The sequence below is a fragment of the Podarcis raffonei genome, chromosome 1, assembly GCF_027172205.1.
Source record: "Podarcis raffonei isolate rPodRaf1 chromosome 1, rPodRaf1.pri, whole genome shotgun sequence".
NCBI classification, from domain to species: Eukaryota; Metazoa; Chordata; class Lepidosauria; order Squamata; family Lacertidae; genus Podarcis; species Podarcis raffonei.
In genome coordinates this window covers 131,032,603-131,055,718 of record NC_070602.1, presented here as the reverse complement: position 1 = coordinate 131,055,718, position 23,116 = coordinate 131,032,603, and the positions used below count along the sequence as shown (strand labels likewise).

At 41.3% G+C, this 23,116-nt stretch overlaps 2 protein-coding genes across 7 annotated transcripts in view; one reads left to right on the top strand and one right to left on the bottom strand.

The window, feature by feature from the left end:
* The window catches only part of ALS2 (alsin Rho guanine nucleotide exchange factor ALS2), a 56,041-nt gene extending 42,861 nt beyond the window's left edge, over nucleotides 1–13,180 (bottom strand). For 3 of the 4 annotated variants that reach the window (XM_053362376.1, XM_053362398.1, XM_053362410.1), the window contains exons 1-5: nucleotides 13,057–13,180; nucleotides 8,817–8,886; nucleotides 7,811–7,965; nucleotides 6,449–7,359; nucleotides 1,380–1,740 (exon numbers count right to left, since the gene is read on the bottom strand). In XM_053362376.1, the coding sequence (XP_053218351.1) occupies nucleotides 1,380–1,740; nucleotides 6,449–7,359; nucleotides 7,811–7,965; nucleotides 8,817–8,836 (1,447 nt within the window). In that variant the 5' untranslated portion in view covers nucleotides 8,837–8,886; nucleotides 13,057–13,180. Of the gene's footprint in view, nucleotides 1–1,379; nucleotides 1,741–6,448; nucleotides 7,360–7,810; nucleotides 7,966–8,816; nucleotides 8,887–12,856; nucleotides 12,878–13,056 lie in introns of those variants that run through there. The other variant, XM_053362387.1, reaches the window with a different exon arrangement.
* The window catches only part of CDK15 (cyclin dependent kinase 15), a 71,202-nt gene continuing 61,138 nt past the window's right edge, over nucleotides 13,053–23,116 (top strand). For 2 of the 3 annotated variants that reach the window (XM_053362427.1, XM_053362437.1), the window contains exons 1-2: nucleotides 16,278–16,610; nucleotides 17,062–17,211. In XM_053362427.1, the coding sequence (XP_053218402.1) occupies nucleotides 16,404–16,610; nucleotides 17,062–17,211 (357 nt within the window). In that variant the 5' untranslated portion in view covers nucleotides 16,278–16,403. Of the gene's footprint in view, nucleotides 13,134–16,277; nucleotides 16,611–17,061; nucleotides 17,212–23,116 lie in introns of those variants that run through there. The other variant, XM_053362433.1, reaches the window with a different exon arrangement.

The window sequence follows — 23,116 nt, the reverse complement described above, 5'->3', positions numbered from 1 at the left end:
AGTTAATTTGAATGAGATCTGTCATTTTGTTCTCAGAGAATGGAATGTGATTGTAAGGACAGAAGGTGCACCACGCTTCCTAAGTGCCACATAAGGAGGAAGAAACTGCAGCTTAACAACAATCTAGTCTTCTACAAATTTCAGGGAAGATGACGGCTGGTCATTTTCCATGGTAGTTAGCTCTGTGTCTGAAAAAGAATTCTAACCTAGATAATACCTTAAGGCAGGGTTTCTCAAACTTGGGTCTCCAGCTGTTTTTGGACTACAATTCTCATCATCCCTGACCACTGGATGATGGGAGTTCTAGTCCAACAGCAGCTGAAGCCAAGTCTGGGAAACCTTGCCTTAAGGTTATCCTAGGTTTGAAATGCCAGTCCTCGTTTGCGGAAAAAGAATTCAGAGACAAGAGTCAGGGCCGTAGTGTATTATTAGACCTCTTGTTTACCTACTACATGCTTAAGACTAAAGGGAAACATTAAGGAACGTTGCAAATACAGGAGACTGCATCAATACTTTTACAGCAACCTCTGCTTTACATAAACACTTGCTTTAGGTAGGAAAGGGATAATGTTAAGTAGCTTTCTTCCTTCCTCTTTAATTTCTGGCACAAGATGGATTACCAAATTGATTGTCAACCTGCCTTAGCAATTCGTAATGCAAGGCAATGCACTTGGGTAAATATTTTAAAGCACTCTGCAAATTAAAAGTGCTGCATAAATGAATAATCGTGTGCAGAATACAAGAGGGCAGTTCCTGGCCCCCTGCCCTTAGACTGCACCTGTCCCAAGAGTTCCTTAAGTTAGGGAAACTCCTCTTTAAGGGTGCAAGTGAAAAAAACTCTTACTGTTAAGACAACTGCTTATCTAAAAAATGCATGCACTGCTGTTATTAGTGCACCACAGTTTTGAGATCAACAGTTGTCTTAACAGTGACAGTATTTGCACTTGCAGCCCCTAAAGAGGAGCTTTTGTGATTTTTCTACAGCTATATGAATGATGTGCAGGTTGCAGCAGTTGGTGTTTCGTGTGTGTTTATGTATCTTTGGGAGCTCAATGTGGTGATTAGACCTATTTCAGGGGATGGATGAGTTGTTTATATGATTTTATTACCTTGCATTGTGCTTTGCTTTTAATTATTTTGGCTTTTACATACTGCACTGTGTATTTTACTATATTTGTGAACAGCTTTGAGATGCTTGTGTAAAATTGAGTGACAAGCTTAATAAACAAGAACAAAGTAACACTATGCGTTTTAAAAAATTGATAGACAATCAATGTAAGGAAAAATATGTGTGCCCTGTCACACACAGAAATTACACATCAAGAAAGCACCAAAATCCCCAAGAAGTATAATGCTGGAACCACCTGTGAGCATCTCACCTTGGGAGAGCAAACCAGGTAAGGAAAGCCTTCGACAGACTCCTTCGGATTCCTCTTCTCGAATATCCACCAAGCTGGAACTCTTCTTTCCCTGCATTGACTCCAGCCTGACCTGCTCCTCTCGGCTGTCCTTCACCCCATCCAGGCTTGGAGACCCAGCGCTAGGTGGGGATACTGTGTCTCCTGGAACTGTGCCATAGAAGTTCATTACCTTCTTCAGTGACAAGGCCCCAGCTTCACAGGTAGCAGCAACTCTTACGCCAACTGCTGATGCACAAGAAACTACCAGGCTGTTAAGGGCAGATGTGCCTGGACCTGGTGGACTGGGTAGGCAAGCGGTGAGGTCCTCTTCTTGAGATTGCTGGAAATACAGTAAAAGAAACCCCACAAAATCTAATTAGAACAAGCAAACCCAGAGTAAGGAAGCTTTAAAATAAGATCATAACCTCTAGTCTTCTGCTTGATTACCATCCAAACCTGGTTTGCATGACAAGGTAAACCAAAGTATGGCTTACAGGGACTGTGCAAACATGAGGGCTCTTGGGAAGTAGTTTGTTTCGCTCCTTCCTGGTTCTTTTTGGTCCCACACCGAAAGGAGCTAAGACAAGGTTTTGGCCAAAAGGCTACAGCTCATAGTGAGGAGGGACTTGGGTTCAGTGTGGGAGCAAGTAGAACCAGGAAGAGAAAAATGAAAGCAAGCTCCTTTCTAAGAGCTTGCATGTTCGCGCAGTTCCAGTAAGCCATTGTTTGGCTGACTGTGCAATGCAAACCAGGCCAAAATCATATTGAGCACGTGTGCTTTTCATAATTTTATTCAAGCCTGAATCGAGGATTGGTTATTCGACTTACATTGTTTACAACATTACATATTTGGTTAGAGTAAAGGTCTGTTCGCATTAAATTTTTTGACCTCAGTTTAAGACAACTTTTCCTTCAGGCCTATGGAAGTGGTCAGTTGAAAGAATCTGTTTCTCTGCTGCTGTATTAGTGCTTTAGGGTGTCTAATGGTTTTATTTTATATTTTTAATGAAATGCTGTGCACCACACTGAAAGCCTTGTGGCTGAAGGGCAGGTTATAAATATAATAAATCCAATTATATTAGAAAGCCAGCTATTGCAGTCACTAGCTTATTTAAGACATTAATAACAACAATAATGAAGTGAGTTAGCCAAGGATCAATACTTCACGGGTTGTACAAGATTCAGACCCAGGTTAGAAGAAAATGTGGCACAAGTTTAATTAGGAAAAAACAACAACTGTGAAATTATGTCTCTGAATTAGTTTCAGAGCAATTGTGCAATTGTGAAGAATTCTTCCACACTCTCCAAAGAGTAGCATTACTTTTGTATGCAGTTCTTGACTCACTGCAGGGCTCCTATTTCTTAGTACTCACATGCTATGCTTGTTTACCTCATTTGTTTTGGACAGAGTGGGTGTTAATATGATGTGTTGGGAGTCTAAGGATGCTGTATCTTATGTTTCAAGGGAGACTAGGTTAGAAAACAACTAGGTTTCCTAACAACTGGGTTAGGAAATATATCTTCCAAGGATATTCTAGGTAAAGTGGGTTATTTCCTCATAACTAATCTGAGACAGGAGGAAAGGCTATCTAATGCTCATTTTCATGAGATTGCACTCCCTGATAGCTCCCCATTTAAAAGAGTCTTGGGCTGCTTTTAGGAATGTAGTTTTAGAGCTTTCTCTAGAACGGGGCTGCCCAAAGATCTTTTGCTGCCTGAGGCAGAGCAGTAAACATCCCCTCTCCCTAAGTCAAGGTGTGCAGAATCCAAGATCAAGTAAGCTATTCTGGCACCCAAGGCAAAAAGTCTCAGAAGCACTCCTCCACCCCTTTGGCATTAAAAATACAATGATGCATTAACTAAGATTTGGCTGTCCCTTCCATTGCTCTATCAATCAACTGCCTGAGGCAGCCACTTCACTATGCCTAATGGTAGGGTCAGCCCAGTTCCAGGAGTATATACTACACATAGAAGGTAACCATGGCTGGACTATGACTGGGCTTAGCTTGGGATTTTGAGAGGTTTTTCAAGGCTTGGCACTCAGGCCAAGCCTGACATGGACACATGTACATCCTATCCTGAAAGATTTTTCCTTTTTCTAATAGAGAAATGTTTTAGATGTGTTTTCAAGGTTTTTAGATACAGCTGGTGTGTGGAACCTTTGACCCTCCAGATGTTGCCAAACTCCAACTCCCATCAGCCCCAGAAAACCTGACCCATGGCCAGGGAATGATGGGAGTTGTAGTCCAGCAACATCTGGAGGGCCAAAGGCTCCTACATCTAGGTTACAGGATAAAAATCACAATTTCTGGTGGTTGATTCAAGTGATTATAAAAGTTCTCCTGCTTAAACAAAACCAACAACCTCTCAACAATTTCTGAAGTACACGTGTGCAATTCCAACCCCCCACCCCACCCAGAATAAAGTGCTAAGGAACACTGAGCTCTAAATTCTCAGCTGGATGCCAAAGCTGAAAAACAAGAACTGCTGGGGACTGAACTTCAGTGCCCTTTATATGTAGTCAACTGCACATGTGCAGCCCTGGCTTGAAAAAGCTCTCAACTGCACACAGAACAGCAGTTCAAAACTCTGTAGTATGAACTGAAAAAGGGGTAAATGCCTTGTTCACAAAGCAGGGCTGTTTTGACCAGTCACAGGAAAAGTCAGCATAATTTTATTTGTTACAGCCAAACGGGAAATATTTAGACACAGACTGCTTGGACAGCAGTGGCCGGCCGCACCGGGCGCAACATCTGGGGGTTAGGGGGCGCAAATCCACGGGTTAGGGGGCGCAAATTACTTGCCTTGCCCCGGGTGCTGACAACCCACGCTACGCCACTGTTGGACAGTGATCTTTTCATTATAGAAAAATCAAGATTGGCACGCCACCTAACACTGCAGCACAAAAGTATCCAGAATACAAAAAAACTAGTTTTGAGCATTACTACTGAACTCCTGGGTTTTTGTTCATTATCAAGAAAGGAAACAATCAGACATCATCTTAACCTCCCATAATACTGAGTAGCAACCAAATGACACAGGCCAATTTAGATGAGGAATCGATTCTGCTTCTCCCACTTTTGGCACTAAATGAACTCCTGGTGATTCCACCACCCTTACGAGAGTGGAAGAGGACTTTCTGTGGAAGCTGCTAAATGGGGGAATTGCCTGCCCACAGAGGTGCAGTTTCATTGTACAGTGGTACCTCAGGATACATACGCTTCAGGTTACATACGCTTCAGGTTACACACTCCGCTAACCCAGAAATAGTGCTTCAGGTTAAGAACTTTGCTTCAGGATAAGAACAGAAATCTGGCTCCGGCGGCGCGGCAGCAGCAGGAGGCCCCATTAGCTAAAGTGGTGCTTCAGGTTAAGAGCAGTTTCAGGTTAAGAACAGACCTCCGGAACGAATTAAGTACTTAACCTGAGGTACCACTGTACTGCTTATGCAATAGACTGAAGGTGCTCCTCTTTATTCTGGCCTCTGTCAGTTAAGGTATTTTATTTTGTGAGACTAACCTCCTTTGTTAAATTTATGCAATTATTTCCATTTGGAATGGCTTTACTTGTTTTATCACAGTAAAGGTTGCATCTGTTTTTATAATTGTATATGAAATTGTTGTAACCTGCACTGGGACCTTATGGTAAAGAAGTAAGAACTCTTGTAAACAAATATGTCTTAATCCTTACAGAACAGGCAATTACTTCCCATTAGTAGGAATCCTATAAAGATTATAAAATGTCCTGTAAAGATTATACAGTGGTACCTCCGGTTATGAACTTAATTTGTTCCGGAGGTCCGTTCTTAACATGAAACCATTCTTAACCTAAGGCGCGCTTTCGCTAATGGGGCCTTCTGCTGCCTGCGACTTCCGCTCGCATCCCGGGGCAAAGTTCACTTCCAGGAGACCTACTTCCGGGTTAGCAGAGCTCATTATGCAAAGCATTTGCAAGGAGGACAGTATGTAACCAGTGGTATTACTGAAAAATGCTGAATAAATGTGCAGCGTATATAGATCTTCTTCAATACTGCGCAGTTTCTTTAATAAAAAGACATGGGGGAAGTGTCTACAACAAATGCTTCTTTGGTATAAACTATCCACAGAACAGAAGTTGCCCGCCACTGAAAACAATGCTAATATACAAAGAATGAATTAAATCTTTGCATCATATTGGCAGAACAATCTGTCTCTCTTGGTAGACACAAAGCATGTGTTAAGCATATGTAAGATTCACTGTTTAGTCTTGCATAGTGTTCAGCAGCATTCAAAATACAAAGCAAGAGAAAAGAAACTACAGTATGTTTCACGACCTATGTTTAATTAATAACATGAAGCCATTTCCCCTTAGAGGTGAGGGAAAGGCACTCCCCATTATCCCAGAATTCAGTCACAGTACTGAGAACAGGTTCTGCCATTAAACCTCTGTAAAGCCCAAGTTAAGTTGTGGGGAACTTTGTCCTTTATTTTCCTGCTTTACACCAAACAACCAGAGTTAAAAAATCTATAGAACACACCCATAACACTAACTGCTGTCAATCAGATCATAATAAAAGAACCAATACCAAACGCTGCATGAATCCACCTGTCTACTAAGTTGTTTCTGGGAGACTCCTCTCCAAGTCTGCCTCCGCAAGTGAGTTTGATGAAAACAAATAACAGGGTCTTCTGAGTTATGGCACCTTGACTCTGGAATTCACTTACCAAAAAGGCTCATTTGACACCAAGTGCCAGGTGAAGGACCTTTTGATTTAATAAACAAAACAATAATCCCCAAACCCCACACAGTTTAAAAGGCCATATATTGTTTAATTTGTCAAAAGCCTGGGGGAAGAATTTATTTTTCTGCTACTCTTGCTTTTCTTATGTATTTTTTCTTCTGTTTAAATTGTGCAGGCTTTTGACCGCAGCTTAAGGGGCAGACGGAAGCTATGCCTCCTTCAGAACCATAGCTCTCATTTAAAGTCACAGTTCTCAAGAATCATCAGAACTTTGCAGGACAGCGTGATCATACAGCAATGAAAGCACAGCCTAGTGACTGTGGGGTACCTGCTCAGGTTGCTGATCCATAGGCTTCTCATTTAACGGATGATCTGGAAGACTTGCCAAGTGCTGCTTTGTTGTCACCTTGTCCATTATCAAGAGATTTCCTGGGCTAGAAATGCCACTGTCTTCCTGGGCATCGCTGTTTGAAAACACACTTGCTGCATCATACTCTGCGGCAGCGAGTGCCTGGTCTTCTGTAAGGGTTTTCTGACAATCGTCACCTTGACTGCTTGTTATACTCTTCCTCTCTAGAGTTTCTAGCGAGGAGCAAGAGATGTGGCATTCCGAGTGGGAGTCAGCTAGAACCACCCCTAACGGACAGCAATGGCTATCAGAGATAATGACATGGTCTTCTTTGTCGGTCATGGTGATCAGGAGTTGGCTGCAGTGATTGCATCTCTCTGGAATAGGCTTTATGTCTTGAGTAGGGAGGCACTGAACAAGAGCCAGGCTGTGAGAGGCTCCGCATGCAATCTGAAGCACAACGCGGCCTGCCAGGTACTCGACCTTCTGTGGTTTGGTAACTGGGAAAGTGTTGGTTATGAGCCCCAGCTGACAGCCACTTCCCCACGCCCATATCTCCCTGCTTAGGGAGAGCGCCAGGGTGTGCTCCTCTCCACATGCCAGCTGCAAAATCCGTATTGGCAAGGGATGGCTAGCTTCAGAGTCAGAAATACTGATGGGTTTGGGTTCCGGCACAAAGGCCTGGTTGGCCACTGCACATTGGCCGGCAGAATTTCCACCCCACATGTACACGTCGCCACCTTCAGTCACTGCTCCACAATGGAAGCTGCCAGCTGCCACTGTAACAACATGTTGTCCATTCAAAGCCTTTTCCAAGATGGGACAGCTGATATAAGCATCTTCCAACTCAACCCTCCAGGGAAGCTTTCCAAAACTGTAAACCTCACCATCTGAAACAAATACACACACACACCGAAAATACAGTACAATTACTAGAGAATCAGGCTATTAATAGGCTAGTTTTCATTGGTTCCGAAGGCAAATTTACAGAGAAATCTGCCCACAAAGCAAGGTCCTACATATGAAGAATTGATCTAGGACAAAAATCATGAATAAAAGTTTTAAAGAGTTTTGACATCATATTTCTTTACGAGAACATGCATGGCTCAGTTCTTGCCTTTCTTTGGCTATACCAAATTCTTTAAGAAGAGGTAGAGAGGTATAACCCAAATGTGCAATTATATATACATTTTTTAAAAATACTGAAAACCACTGTTTCCATCCTCATAAAATGCAATTGTGGAAAATCAATAACTTTGAAATTTCATTTTACAAATGCTATCATCATCATCATCATCATCTTAAATATTAAATAATGCTCTTAGGACCAACATTCCATACCTTCTGAGAGAAGCACACCATGGTTTATGCCAACTGCTGCCTGCAACACTATCTTTCCACTCCAACCTGGAAGTCTTTCAGGATCTGGATAACAGCAACCAGCCTGCCACGTATAGACCAGGCCTCTCTCTCGCGCTCCCTCTTGGTCTGCTGAACTATGTAGCAAAATAAATAAAATGCTGATAATGTAAGATTAATTTAAAGTCTACACAAGTTTAATTCAGAGGAAATTGTTTTGCACATATGCATGATACATCAGCTGCACTTCATTCTCAGAATGCAGGTTTTATCCATTTGTAATATCCAGGAGGGCAACTCATTGTTAAATACCAAACACCAGTAGAAGGAAATCTTAAGAGCGTGTTTGCACACCCTCAACATCGGTCTGCGTAAGTTTAAAGCATGCCTATTCGCAGTATCCCTTGTACAGATAAGACAGGGAAGCAGTGCAGCGTGAATTATATGATAGTGACTGGATAATGACCAGGGAGACATAGGTTCAAACTCCCACTCAACCATTAAGCTCAATGGATGGCTTTGGGCCAGTATCTCTATCTGTTTGTTCACTACTGGGAACAATTAAAAGCAAACTTTTATACTTTAAAATGCTGTGAACCAAAAATAGCTATTTGTTTTCCTTTTCCCCTATCCTCTGGTTCCAAAAAAGAGTCAGTTTAAATAGGTGTGCTGGAATACCATCAATTATTATTTCCTTGGCTTAATATGTTATACAGGTTTAAAAGCATATTAAATCAGATTTGTGAGTAAGTTCAGAAACCTTACTAGCCTGCAAAAGGCTTTTACCGTGCCTGCCTATATACAGGTAGCCATTTTTGCCACCTCAACAGTCTGAAATATTCACTTGTTTCCAATTTGTAAGATGCCCCATACCTACTGGATCAAAGGCGATTCTTCCTTGTCACAGGCAAGTGGATCCAAAATTTTATTAGTTTGAATTTTTTTGCACCACCCATCTAGATGTAGCATCAAATACAAATCGGCTTACCTTTCTTCTTTAGGGTCCATCAGTCAGCAAGAAGAGGCCATTACCAAATCATTCCTCTTTGAGATAGGAACTGTTAAGATGAAAGCAAAACACAAGTTTAGTAGCTGAAGTACATGTGGAAAAGCATCTGGCTCGCCGGTTGGTTTAATCTGGACTCTGTGGCAGTTTATTTCCTGGGGTAATAATCCAAAAAAATGGCCAACTCCAATCCTAAAAAAAAGCTCAACAACTTTGGGGTAAAATCATAAAAAAGCTTAACAACTTCAATCCTCTTCAATCCTAAATAAAAGTTTAATAACCTTGGTTGGCCCTCACGGCCCTTCACTTCATCAAATCTGGCCCTCTTTGAAAAAAGTTTGGACACCACTGTCCTACAGGGTGCAAGAAAGTGGGGGGGGGGAAAGGTCATCTCAGCTTTGAACATCTACAGAAGACTGGAATGCGTAAAAGTTTCTATGCTATGCCATTAAAAAAAATTAGAAACAAAAGCTCAACAGAATTACTCTGCCCACAGATTTCATGAAAGGCCTTTTCACTGCAAGTTTTTTAAAAGAACGCTCCTTCAAAACAGACCTTTTCAGCTAGCACCACTCTTGTGACCAGCTGTTAAAGAGTCCAATTAGGACAGTCATAGCCCTCAGGAGAAAGTTGTGATTATTCAACACTTTCTTTTCATAGGAAAAGCAAGTTTTTAACATACGTTTTCAGTTTCAAGAGATCTCTTGCAAAGACAGTTGCAGAACAAGCACCATGGCTGCTTCTCATACTTCCATATACAAGACTATACTTACAAAGCTGGAACTGTGTGTTTATTGTACGAACCCCCTCCCCAGCTCCTTGCCATGATACAAGTAAGAAAACCATACAAGTGTTACGTCTTCCCTCATGATACACATATCCTGCTGCTGGGCAGCCATAAACACATGCCATGGCAAGAAGCAACAGAATTTCCCTATAATTCAGCATCTCCGCTTCCTTACTTGTGAGAACATTTAACATTTAGAAAAATCTGATATGAGAAACAATTCTACTGGATGGTTAAAAACAAAAAATTCTATTTATTAATGATCTCATATTGCCTTGCATATATAATTTAGCTGCTCAAGTATATAGTACCCAAAACAAAGACTCTTGTAGCACCATAAAGACTAACACATTTAGTATGGCATAAAGCAGGCATAGGCAAACTCGGCCCTCCAGCTGTTTTGGGACTACAACTCCCATCATCCCTAGCTAACAGGACCAGTGGTCAGGGATGATGGGAATTGTAGTCCCAAAACAGCTGGAGGGCCAAGTTTGGCCATGCCTGGCATAAAGCTTTTGTAGATTACAGTCTACTTTATCAGATGCTTGGATTTTAAACCTAAATATTGCTGCTCTGTGTCACTGTGGTGTTTGCACAGTGAGGTCAGCCCAGCCTATTCCCAGTACTTCTATATTCTGCTGCCTCTGGCAAGATACACACTAGTGACCATCCTTACATTTGTGAAGCTGTATTTTAAACCCGATTTTAGTTTTGTTTTGTAAGAGAATGTCTGGTTATTTTCTTTCATGTTGGCTTACTGCTTCGATGATAAAAGAAGTAATGCACACAGAACCATCACCTGAACACTGAAATTGTGTCATATTCCCCTAAGGCCTTTTAAAAACTTCCAGTACCACATTATAAAAAGAATAAAGACAACAAGCAGGAACCAACTGGCATACCTAATAAGTGCACAGTGCACCAGTTCAATTACTTGTGACTCTCAGGAAAAACTAAAGGGTTCTCATAGCAGCTTTACTCCACTCCTCCTAGCTCTCATTGGTGCTTAATCTAGTTCAAGTGCCTGCACTTGCTTCACTTCCTCCCAAGTAGCTAGCTCTGGGCTTCCAATTTCACACACCACTCTTGGGGAAGTTGTGGGAGAATCCAGAAGGAGGCTGCAGAATCATCCAATATTTCCACTTCCTCAAACGGGGTGCCACTCAAGGCTGCTAGCACAAGTTTTGTTGGCTCCAGGGGTTCCCACTTGTGTTCATGGCCACCAGAAGATCTTGTTCCTCTCCCACAGAAGAGATTTCCTTGGGATGAATGCCCAGTTGGGCCCCTGAAGTACACATTTTAGAAGTTTAGCCCCTCTGAAACCATGGAAGTATGGAACATACTTCTAAATAAATTTGATTGATGTTGCATTGACATTGGAGAATGCAAAACCTATGGTGAATGAGAGTAGGAAGACTGAAAACTTAACAGCATTCAGGATTAAAGGAACAATTAATGCAGATTTTTTAAAAAGTTATAGAAAATGTAACCAAACATTAGACCAATTAGAGCAAGACATGTAAACTACTGGAAGATCTTCAAATGTTGCAGTTGTGTAACACTATTCCAGAATTAAAGATGCAAGACTTCACCATTTCCTGGCCACTTCCCTATACACTTTTTAAAAATGCTGCGCAAGGAAATTGCCTCCCATCCCTGACTTCAGACTGAAATAAAAACTAAGCAAAAACTGCTGACTGGTCATTTAACCATGTCTTTATTCCCATGAACATCTCATTCAGCAATATAAAAGAAAACAGGAAACAACATGAAGGTGCCACTAGCCTCCCTTAAACAAAAAAGGTGTCACATCTTCCATTATGGGAGCCAATCTTGAAAATCAGAACTCTTATTCTTAAGGCAATCTGATGGCAACTGCAGACAATTTAAGAAGCTTGTAAACACTTCCAATCCCAGTTTTCATTCCCTTGAAGGTAAGATTGGATATACTTAATGTTTAGTTTTAATGGCTCCCAGGTCTGTATGGCATTCATTCCCAAAACAATATGGCTGCCCTTGAAGAGAATGGCATCAGTCAAGACATCAGACCAGCAAATGCTTCCATGGGGAATGGGAAGGAATCAGTTTCTCCAGTAGCTGCAGAAAAATGCTTCTTTCCCAGCAAACAGGACTATTACACCCACGGTGCTGCAGGAATGCCTCTGGAACACTGTATTGTTCTTATTGTATGTGAGGCAGGACAGAAGCAACTTTCAAACGTAACACTGAGATCTGCATCAAAATGTTGCAGCGTAGTAGGCTCCTGTTCAGGGTTCCATGCGTTCTTCAGGGATGCTCCATTCCATTTTAAAATAATTGCAAATCTTTGCCCCTGTCCTTCAAAATACAGTTGTCCCTTGGGGGCCTCTTCAGTCATCTGCTTGATGCTAGCTTCCACATCTTTGCAAAAATATATTTGAAGGAAGGTGGGGGGAGAAAGACTATCCCTCAGCAGCAAAGCTGGCCTTGTTCCATTTAATAAAGCAGGAACAGAGATATCACTAGCCGCGACTACGGAGAGCAAAGCAGTAGCAGCAGCAAACTGCAAACAATCTCCCCCTGGAAAAGCAAGCTCTGTTTGGAAAGGCCCTAAGCCACAGCTGGTAAGAGAACCAATGCCATCACACATTGATACCTTGCCAGATAGTTGTTTTTCCACACACACACACACACACAAAAAGACCTGCGCAAGGCACAGAATGAAACATTATCTAGCCTTTCTAAGAGGCAGGCAAAAGCTGTATTATGAGTGGTGGAAAAGGAAAGAACTCCAAAATTCAACAGGTTCACACTTGATGCTAGTTTTAAGTCTCTTCACGTTTGTGGAGGAAGGAAGGGAGTGGAATCAACATCCCCTTCCCTTCACGACGGGAAAAGGCCACAGTGCTTACGAGGTGAGGGACTACATATATATATATATATATATATATATATATATATATATATATATAGTCCCTCACCTCACCTCGTAAGCATATATATATATATATATGTATATATATATATATTTGTGGAAACGAAAACAGATAGATGGAGGTGCCCACTACAGAAAAAAGAAAATATATTTCATGCTGGTTTCTTAAAGGACAGGCAGCCCACAGCAACGATGCCAATGAGAGCAATGACGACAGGCAGGTGAGGCTGGTTCCAAATGCGAGGCGGGCGACGGCCGTTTTCTCTCATCCCTGCCCCCCCCCCCCGCGCGCGCTAAGCACGTGACTTAAGTTTCACTCACCCCTCGCGCGCTGAGGGGTGGGGTAGAGGAGGAGGGAAAGGGGGCTAAAGCGGCGGTTGGGAGTTGGCGCGCGCGAGCCGCTCGGAACCCGGCGTCGTCGTCGTCGTCGTCGTCATCCTCCCTTACTAAACACTCTTCCCCCCCCCCGCTCCCGTGCGTGCGTGTGTGGCGTCGCCCCCCCGCCCCGCCCCGCTTCTCACCTGCAACCGCGCGCCTTACGCTGTGAGCCGCCGAGCTCCCCGCCGGCTTCTAGGGACGCTCAAACCAGCTGATTCACGTAAAGAGCGGGCGGGCGGGAGGCGGGGCCTGGTGGGCCCTGGGGGCGGGGCCAGCCTTTCGGCCTCTGCTGAGGGAAGATTAGGAAAAGAGGCTGGGAAAGAGAAGGCGGGGGCGGTAGGCCGGGCGGAGAGCGCGCGCGGGGACGGGGCCTCGAGTGGGACAAACTAGTGCGAGGGGCGCTAAGAAAGCAAACTTCGGCCAAGCTGGGTTTTTTCCTCACGCGCGGCGAGGCACCGTCCCCTCACAACACACACACACATTTTATACGCACATGTGAGGTGAATGCTTTAGCTGAGATTCCTGCATTGCAGGGGGTTGAGATAGATGACCCTTGGGCATAGCTGTCAACTTTTCCCTTTTCTTGCGAGGAATCCTATTCGGAAGAAGGGGATTTCCCTTAAAAAAAGGGAGACGTTGACAGCTATGCCCTTGGGGTCCCTCCCAACTCGACCATTCTATTATCCAGTGCCAGATTTACGTAAAAGTTTAACAAGGTATAGTTTAGGGCCCCCCAAAAAATTAAAGGGGGAAAAAACAACTGGATGTACATTTCCAAAATATAAGATAGAAAACAAATAAAATAAAACATACAGCAACAGTGTTTTGTGTTGTATAGGTTCCTATGATGTAAGTAATGCCTGCTAGCTTGCTCCCTAAAATATCACTCATTTCTAAATATATAGGGTGCCTACACTGCATGGACTGGTTGCATGGCAACATGTGCAAATGGCTTTAGATACCTGTTAGGTCCATAAATTACCATATAGCATATATTCAACACAGAAAAGAGCGACAATTTGTTGTAGACAAAGGATAGCTGGACATATAAAGGGCCCCATTATCTTCAGTAGCATAGGGCCTCATCAAACCTAAATCTGGCCCTGCTATTATCTCTGTGATATGGAGGAGAGAGTTGACTGGAGCGCCCTAAGCGTCCCCTCAGATACCTGTCAAGGTGTATCATTCTGCCTTTTTTCTCTGCTGTGGGAAGATTAGCGCATGAAGCAGCATGACAAGAAATTTAATAGTCCCCTCTGTGAGCTCTCAGCGTAGAATTGCAGGGTCTCAATGCAATTCAGGGGTCTCAGCTAAAGCAACCAGGGCAAATGGCCACCTAACCTCTGCTTTAAAACCTCCAAGGAAGGAAGAGTTCACCCCCTCTCGGAGTCTAACCGCTCTTAGTGTCAGAAAGTCCTTCCTGATGTTTAGTCTGAATCTCCTCGTAATTTGAAGGCATTGGGTTCAAATCCTACCCTCCGGATGTAGGGAGCGGGTGGCACTGTGGTCTAAACCACTGAGCCTCTTGGGCTTGCCGATCGGAAGGTCGGCGGTTCAAATCCCTGTGACGGAGTGAGCTCCCATTGCTCTGTCCCAGCTCCTGCCAACCTAGAAGTTTGAAAGCACACCAGTGCAAGTAGATAAATAGGTACCGCTGCGGTGGGAAGGTAAATGGCGTTTCCGTGTGCTCTGGTTTCCGTCACAGTTTTCTGTTGCGCCAGAAGCGGTTTAGACAGGAAAGCTGTCTGTGGACAAATGCCGGCTCCCTCGACCTGAAAGCGAGATGAGCACCGCAACCCCATAGTTGCCTTTGACTGGACTTAACCGTCCAGGGGTCCTTTACCTTAACCAACCCTCTGAAGCAGGAGAAATTAAGTTGGCCACAGAACCCACCTGGGCACTGTGCTGAACACCAAAGAGTGTCCCGAGTTCAGAGTTGAAAACCGTTGAAGCAGTCAGAGTTGAGGCACTGCCGTGAAAAAGCCCAGATTTAAAATTAACTTTAAACAAAGGGTGCGGTAAGCCAGGAGTGTGAAGCTGGCACTCAGAAACCGAGTTTGGGGAATGCCGGCAGCAGGTGACTGACTTTTAAAAACACCACCTGCTCCACCAACTCAGCCTCTTAAGTGGCTGTGATAGGTGAAATTAAAACTACCCATCTTCAAAAACACCCTCTCACTTGGGATTTTGGCCAGTATGCAAGACAGCAGCTTGTGGGTAACCTAACCTAGGTCCTAGCACACTTGGCTTCAGGCTGTCCAGTAGGTCAAAGAATCGTTCAATGTCTCTGGCAGGTAGCGCACCACAATAAATTCAAGTGCTATCCTGGGTGGAATCTACATACACATTAAAAAAAGTTCTGAAAATGTTTTTTAAAATTTTTTTAAAAATACATTGAATTTTCCATAAGGTTCACCATCGCTATCTGGTGTCACCTTGTATATTGCACTTAAAACGTTTTATTTGCAGCCGTGTAGCTGAGTCCCGGGTTGGGGACTTCTAGGTGCAACCACAGACCCCCAAAGCCCACATTCCCAGTCGACTAATGCTGTACAGTTTCTTCCTTTTCCAATTTACAGTTCAGTTCTCCACATTTCTGCATCAGTTTCCTTTTTCATGCTGTGAAAATTCATCAGCATTTTAGTATGAGTCTTTCCTAAAATACACATTTTAGTATGAAATTCTACCCAATATACACATAGTTGCAAAACGGTTTTCCCCCAGTTAAAAAGTGCGTTGTGTGTTGTTTTCACAAATAGATGCATTTTTATGAACACTTCACCCTAGTGTATGCATTTTTGTACACATTTGTACACTGCAGCATTTGAAAGACTACAGATTTCAAAGAATGGCTTTACAGTGGTACCTCAGGTTACAGACGCTTCAGGTTACATACGCTTCAGGTTACAGACTCCGCTAACCCAGAAATAGTGCTTCGGGTTAAGAACTTTGATTCAGGATGAGAACAGAAATCGTGCTCTGGCGGCGCAGCAGCAGCAGGAGGCCCCATTAGCTAAAGTGGTGCTTCAGGTTAAGAACAGTTTCAGGTTAAGAACGGACCTCCGGAACGAATTAAGTACTTAACCCAAGGTACCACTGTATTTCAGTTCATGTATTCTTTTGGAAAGTATGAATTGGGTATATTTGCCTTTAAATGCAAACAACATCGAATGTAAATATCTCTGCTATCCCTAAAAGAGAAGAGCTGTCTCTTCTCCTGCCTTGGCAGACCACAGACTTTGTTCCACCCCATTGCCATTTTCCAGTGGCATTCAATCTGTAAAAATTGGTTTGGAAGGCTTGCACAACATTGCCCAAAAAGAACAGTCTTTTTTTGATCATGCAAGAACAGTGGTACCTTTCAGAAGCCATGTTTATTAAATCAAGAGAGCTGCACCAAGAATGAATTTGACATACTCGGTGGTAGGTGGGAGAAAAAAGGTTTCTGAAGTCATGAGACCAATTGTGGCCGAGACCTTATGCAAGTCATATGAACATTCATGCCTTTCCAAGCTCTGGCAAACTGAAGGGGAAACGGATAACAAGAGAAAGGAAGAAGATCAAGCCGTCGGAAGAGAACATGGGAGAGGTACTATGCGGAAATGTTTTCAAGTCTAATTGCAGATGTTGCCATGAAGAGATCGAAGACTCATCAAAAGACACTATTCAGCCTAATGGAGCAGATTGTGTTTTGAAGGTAAGTGGTATTCCAGCCAGGCTTTGGAGTTACATATATGGGAGAAGGAAAAGGGGTCATAATTTCCATGGGATGTATACGGAGTCTCAGGGTACACCCATTAAAATGAATTGATCCAAGTTTATTTATTTCACATTTTAAAAATACCATCTGTTTATATATAAAAACCCCTCAAAGTGGTTAGGGTTAGTAATTATTTTTAATGGCTCTACTCTGAGTAGGACTTCCAATAGCAATAATCCTATGTAACTGTGTTGCAAAACAAGCATGAAGGAAAGCAAGATAATGCAAATTCATTGGCTCGACTAATAACCGTCAACTTACGTGCATTCTACTCAACATAACCACGTATGCACACAGCACCAGTTTAAGAAATTGTGAAGAAATGAAAGATGTGGGCAAGAATATTTATATTTGGGTGCCTTATCTTTTGCCTTTTTGCCCTGGCCAGGCGAGAGAGCCAAACAAGATGCCAAAGCCAATGGATTCAACGCAGCCACAGTGGTTCCAGACACTTCCGGTCCAAAAAGCTGGAAGACGACGGCAACGCCGTCTCAGTGATCCTTCTCAGGAGCTGGATTTTGCTGCGAGGTTCCAGTGGGTAAGCTTGCATAAAGTGATTAATAAAAGGCATTTATCGTCATGTATGCGTTTAAAGGTAAAGGTAAGGAGGACTTCCAGTTGAGAGCGAACCCGTCGCAAGCGGGGATTTATCCGTGCGGTAAATCCCGGGTTTTTTGGAGGATTTAGGGGTGCCACAGGGCGCAGTGGCCCCCAGAAGCAGTGTCTGGTGGGTGTCCAGACACTCAGGTTCCCGCGGAGGCCGAAACGCAGACCACCCGGCCGCCAGGTAACTCTCAAAAGGGAGCGAAGAGAGCGGCGGGGAGGGCGAGCGGGCTGAAGGGAAGCCATAGCTACCTCCGGAAAACGAAGCCCTGAGCTTGCAGGGGGAGCGATTAACTCTCGACTACAAGAAATCCGGACTTAATTCGTATAAAAAGAAGTGGATTATAACACCAGGAAAGGAACCGGACGAGAAATATATATTTACGAGACCAGCTATTATCTGCAATCAGTGGGAACGCATTATAAAAAGCAAGCCAACAAAAGAGAAAGTGAGTTGCCGCTAGCGGCTTGAGCTTCTTTCCCCCTTTTGAATCGTGGAGACTTTTGAATTGCTAAGTCTATTATCTAGAAGAAGAGGATTCTAAATTAAAAGGAGGGAACAGAGGATTAAAATCTGGAACATTGGGGGTCCTCTTTGAACTTGTGAGGAACAGACAGACAGAGTTTGTGATCCCAGTTTCACTTTCTAAAAAAACTGTGCAACGGAAGAAGAGTTGCGGACTCCATTGTTCTTTCATTCTGGTGCCTTTGTTTGTCGTCAAAGCGGAGATGACTGGCAGAATCCGAGACCAGGGAGAAGAGTCGGTGGAAGAAGATTGGAGGAAATTTAAAATCTATTTACAGAAATATTGTAAAATGTATGAATGCTGATGACATTGAAATGAAATGAAGGGGTTTTAGTAACAAGATAGATAAAAATTAGAAATTATAAATTTGGAATTTAATATAAGTAAGGATAAAGTAACAGGATATGAATTTGCTGAACCAACTGTTAAAAAGGGATACAAAAAAGGGAGGCGTGAGGAAGTCGGGAAAATAAGTTATCAAAGATAAGAAATTAGAAAAGAGTGATCTGTGTTTTATCTTTCTGTGTGTGTATTGATTTTTTCTTTTTCCCTTGTTAGGTTAAATGTTTGTAGTTTTGTATTGTGAAATTTTCTATGTTTTATATCCCCTCTGTGTTTATATTGTTTTTGTGAATGTTCTTTTTTCCCTATTGTCAAACTTAATAAAATATTATTATTTTTTTAAAAAAAATTGTTTGTCGTCAAAGTTTCGACGGAAGATTCCTTTTCTCCCCTCCTTCCTACTAGGGTTTTTTTTTCTTTTTACATACTTTCTTTGCATTATATTTACTGGTCGCCTTTAAATTGGATTACAAATTTACTATTATTTACTAAATATTTTTACTAAATATTTTTTTTGGGGGGGAACTCTTAAACAAAATTGGAAGTGAGGTTACCCTCTCATTTTAGGGGAGCTTTGGGTCTGGCGGACAGAAGGAAAATTACAACTTGTTTTTCTTGTTGTTTTGCCTGCCCTTTGTTTTTTTTTCTTTAGATTCTGCTGAATTATGTTTTGCTTTTTCTTGCTTTCCTTGCTCCTCTAGTGGAGGCAGGGTGTGTTTGACAGGGTGTGTTTGGTCTTTTCTCCCTCCCCTTAGTAATGGTTTACGGCAACTACTTACGGAAGATTTTTATTTGAACATATGTGAAACCTAACTCTAAAAAGGATTACAATTTTTTTATTACCTTTTTTATTTTTATTTTTTAAATTTTATTTTTATTTTTAATCTGATTATAAAGGATTCAAAAGGATTAGCCTAATTGGTGGCAGAAGATTGAGAACTTTGAAATTGGAATTAATCTTTCCTTTTTTCTTTTTTTAATTTGGGATTATTGGAGGAGTATATTTTTATGTACTTTTGTGGGGGGCACAACTGGAATAATTCGGAGTACAAATTGGATTATAATTGGAATATTACAATTTCTGAAAGGATTAGCCTAATTGGTGGCAAGAAGATTTTATTTACCTGGTTGGGGCCTCCAAGTACTTAATCTTCATAAATTCTCAGACTGATTGGGCTGAAGACATCGCAAGTTAAAAGAAATAATTTGAAGCGGAGTGGACTAATCATAAATTTTAGAATATATAAATTGTAACAATTTGAATTTAATTGGATTTATTTGTATTGGGGGAGGGGTTTATATAAGGTTGGTTGCCAACGCAAAGTGATTTGGAGAGTAACCGAGAAGTGTTTAAAGAGAGTCTGTGGGAATGTCTCACCTACCGAAGAAAGGAGGGGAGGGAGGAACAGCAGGAGAGAGAAAAGGATCAAAGCAGGAATCAGACTTTAAGGGAGAAATTTTAAAAATGTTTGCAGAAATTAGGCAAAGTGAAAAGAATTTGGAGGACAAACTAGAGCATGTGGACACGAGAATTGAGCAGGTTGATACGAAAATCGGGAAAATGGACCAAAAAATTGATGAGACTGTAAAGGAACTGAAAGGGCAAATTAAAGAAGTATCTAGAAGAACACAATCTTTGGAAGAAGGAATGAAGAAGACAAGAGCGGAAATGAAGGAAGTGAAGCGAGAAGAAGAGAAAATCAAAGTAGGACTCTCAGAAGTTAATAAGTCACAGGAGGAGATCTGGGATGCAATTGCCATGAACGAACTGCGGCAGAGGGAAGTGAACCTCAGGCTGAGAGCTGTGCCTGAGGCTCAAGGTGAAAATATTAGAGAGAAACTAATAACTGAAATAGCGCAATGGTTGGAATTACAAAAGGAAGAGGTTGAACGAACTGTTCAGAATGCATTTAGGATGAGAGTAAGAACAATTAAATCAAGGAAAATTCCTGGAGACTGTTTGATCACTTTTAAGGATAAAGATATGAGAAATTTGATATTTCAGAAAAATAGAGAAAAAAGGTTGAACATCGAAGGGAATTATATAATTATTTTTAAGGACATTCCAGTTAGATTGTTGAAACGAAGAGACCCATACAAACCATTGGTCCAAATTCTCAAGAGGAATAAGATTGAATTCAAGTGGGAATTCCCACAGGGGATTTCCTTTGTTTACAAAAGCAAGAGACACAGACTTACTAGTCCAGAGGAAGCAGGTAAATTTCAGAGGCGTTACAAGGAACTGATGGTGGAGGAGGAAGAAGAAAGAGGAGCAGTGGGAGGAGTTGGTCCTCTGGGGGGGGAAGCTTCCAGAAGAAAAGGATGAGAAGAAGGAGGAGACGGACGAGGAACAAGAAGAGGAAGAACAAGAAGAGGACAGATTATAAAGACTAAATAAATTAAACCAATTTTAATCAGGAATTTATCATGGCTTTGAAATTATGGAATTGGAATATTAATGGAATGAATGACAGGAAAAAACGAAATAAAATTGAACAACATTTTAAAAAGAAAAATTTGGATATTATCTGTCTTCAAGAAACTCATGTGGCAAGGAAACATAGAAAAATTTTGATTAACAACAGATTAGGAAATGAATTTATATCCTCAGACAAAGGAAAAAAGAGAGGGGTGGTTTTATATGTGAAGAAGAAAATTGAAGCTCATCAGATTTTTAAGGATGAAGAAGGAAGAATAATTGCAATACAGGTCAAATGGCAAGGCGAAAATTTAATAATTGTTGGGATCTATGCACCTAATGGAAATAAGACTGATTTTTACAAAAATTTGGAAGAGAGACTATTTGAATATATGGATCAAAAAATTATATTAATGGGTGACATGAACGGAGTAGTTTCAGTGGAAATGGACAGATTAAGAGACAAAGAAGTCAGCAAAGAAGGGAAACTACCTAAGACTTTCTTTTCATTGACAAAAAATTGTAACTTAATTGATGTCTGGAGACTAAGACACCCATTGGAGAAACAGTTTACATTTTATTCGGAACCAAATCAGTCACTGTCAAGAATAGATCAAATTTGGGTTTCAAATGAGTTAACTCCAAGAATTCGACAAATTGAAATTCAGCCAAGAGTAATTTCAGACCACAGTCCGATAAAATTGGAGATTAAAGGTTATGAAGAAAGATCATTCAGATGGAGACTAAACGATTATTTATTGGATGATCAAAAAATAATACAAGAGGCACGGAAGAAGTTGATAGAATATTTTATGGACAATAACAACAAAGGTACAAAGATGAGTACAGTTTGGGACGCAAGTAAGGCGGTAATGAGAGGATTCTTCATTCAACAAAACGCGATTAAAAATAAGAACAGAGAGAAAGGAAAGAAGGAAATCCTAAGGCAAATAATGGACAATGAACAAAAATTAATTAAGAAACCGAACAATTCAAAAATAAAACAAAATATAAAAGCCTTATAAACGCAGTTTGCAATGATAATAAATAAGGAGGTGGAATGGAACATCAAAAAGTTAAGACAAAGAAATTTTGAGTTTGCCAACAAGTCAGGCAAATGGCTTGCATGGCAAATCAAGAAAAGAAAGGAACAAAGCACAATCAACAAAATCATCGTGGATGGAGAAGAGATAGAAAATCCGAAAGGCATCAGAAAAGGATTCTTGGACTTCTATAACCATTTGTACAGGAACAGAGAAAAGAATAATATGAAGAAAATAGAAAGATATTTAAAAGATAAAAAGGTGCAAAAGATCCCGACAGAAAAGAAAGACAGACTGAACGCTCCAATTGAGAATGAGGAGATATTAGAGGTTATAAAAGATTTGAAAAAAGGGAAGGCTCCAGGACCAGATGGATTTACAGCTAGTTATTATAAAGAACTGAGGCATACCCTGACGGTTCCATTGAAAGAAGTTATGAATAACATTTTGAAACAAAAAGATATCCCCGAAACTTGGAAAGAAGCTTTTATCACACTTATTCCCAAGCAAGATTCCGATTTAACACAAGTTAAGAACTACAGGCCGATCTCACTGCTGAATACAGACTATAAGTTTTTTGCGGGAATATTAGCAAAAAGATTAAAGAAGGTACTGAGAGAATATATTCATGAAGACCAAGCAGGCTTCCTTCCAGGCAGACAGATGAAAGACAATGTGAGAAACATAATAAATATTCTGGAATACCGGACTGCCAGGAATGAGAAACAAGCTATATTAATGTTTGTTGACGCAGAGAAGGCATTTGATAATATATCGTGGGAATTTATGCTAAAAAACTTAGAAGCTATAGAAGTGGGAAAAGATTTTTACAACGGGATAAGAGCGATCTATTCTGAGCAAAGAGCGAAATTGATTGTGAACAATGTGCTCACAGAAGAAGTAAAGATATTAAAAGGTACAAGACAGGGATGTCCTCTTTCGCCACTGTTATTCATAATGGTTCTGGAAGTCCTTTTGAGTTCAATCAGACAAAATGAATCAATTAAGGGGGTGGCGGTAGGTCAAAATGAATACAAAGTTAAAGCCTTTGCCGATGACCTGGTAATAACGATAGAGAACTCCACAACTAGTCTAAACGAGCTGTTAAATGAATTTGAACAATTTGGTAAGGTGGCTGGATTTATACTCAATAAGAAAAAAACCAAAATAATGGTTAAGAATATGGATCAGAGTACAGTAGAAACAATGCAATGAGAAACAGAAATTGAAGTGGCTAAGAAGGTAAAATATTTGGGAATATGGTTAACCCCCAAAAATATTGCTCTGTACCAAAATAATTATATACCGGTGTGGAATGGAATTTTAAAAGATTTGGAGGTTTGGGGAAGGATGAAACTCTCCTTTTGGGGCAGAATTTCATCGATTAAAATGAGCGTGCTTCCAAAGATGTTATTTTTGTTTCAAATGATTCCTATAATTAAGGGAACAAAGACCTTCAGAGAGTGGCAAAAAGTGATTTCAAGATATATCTGGCAGGGCAGAAAGCCA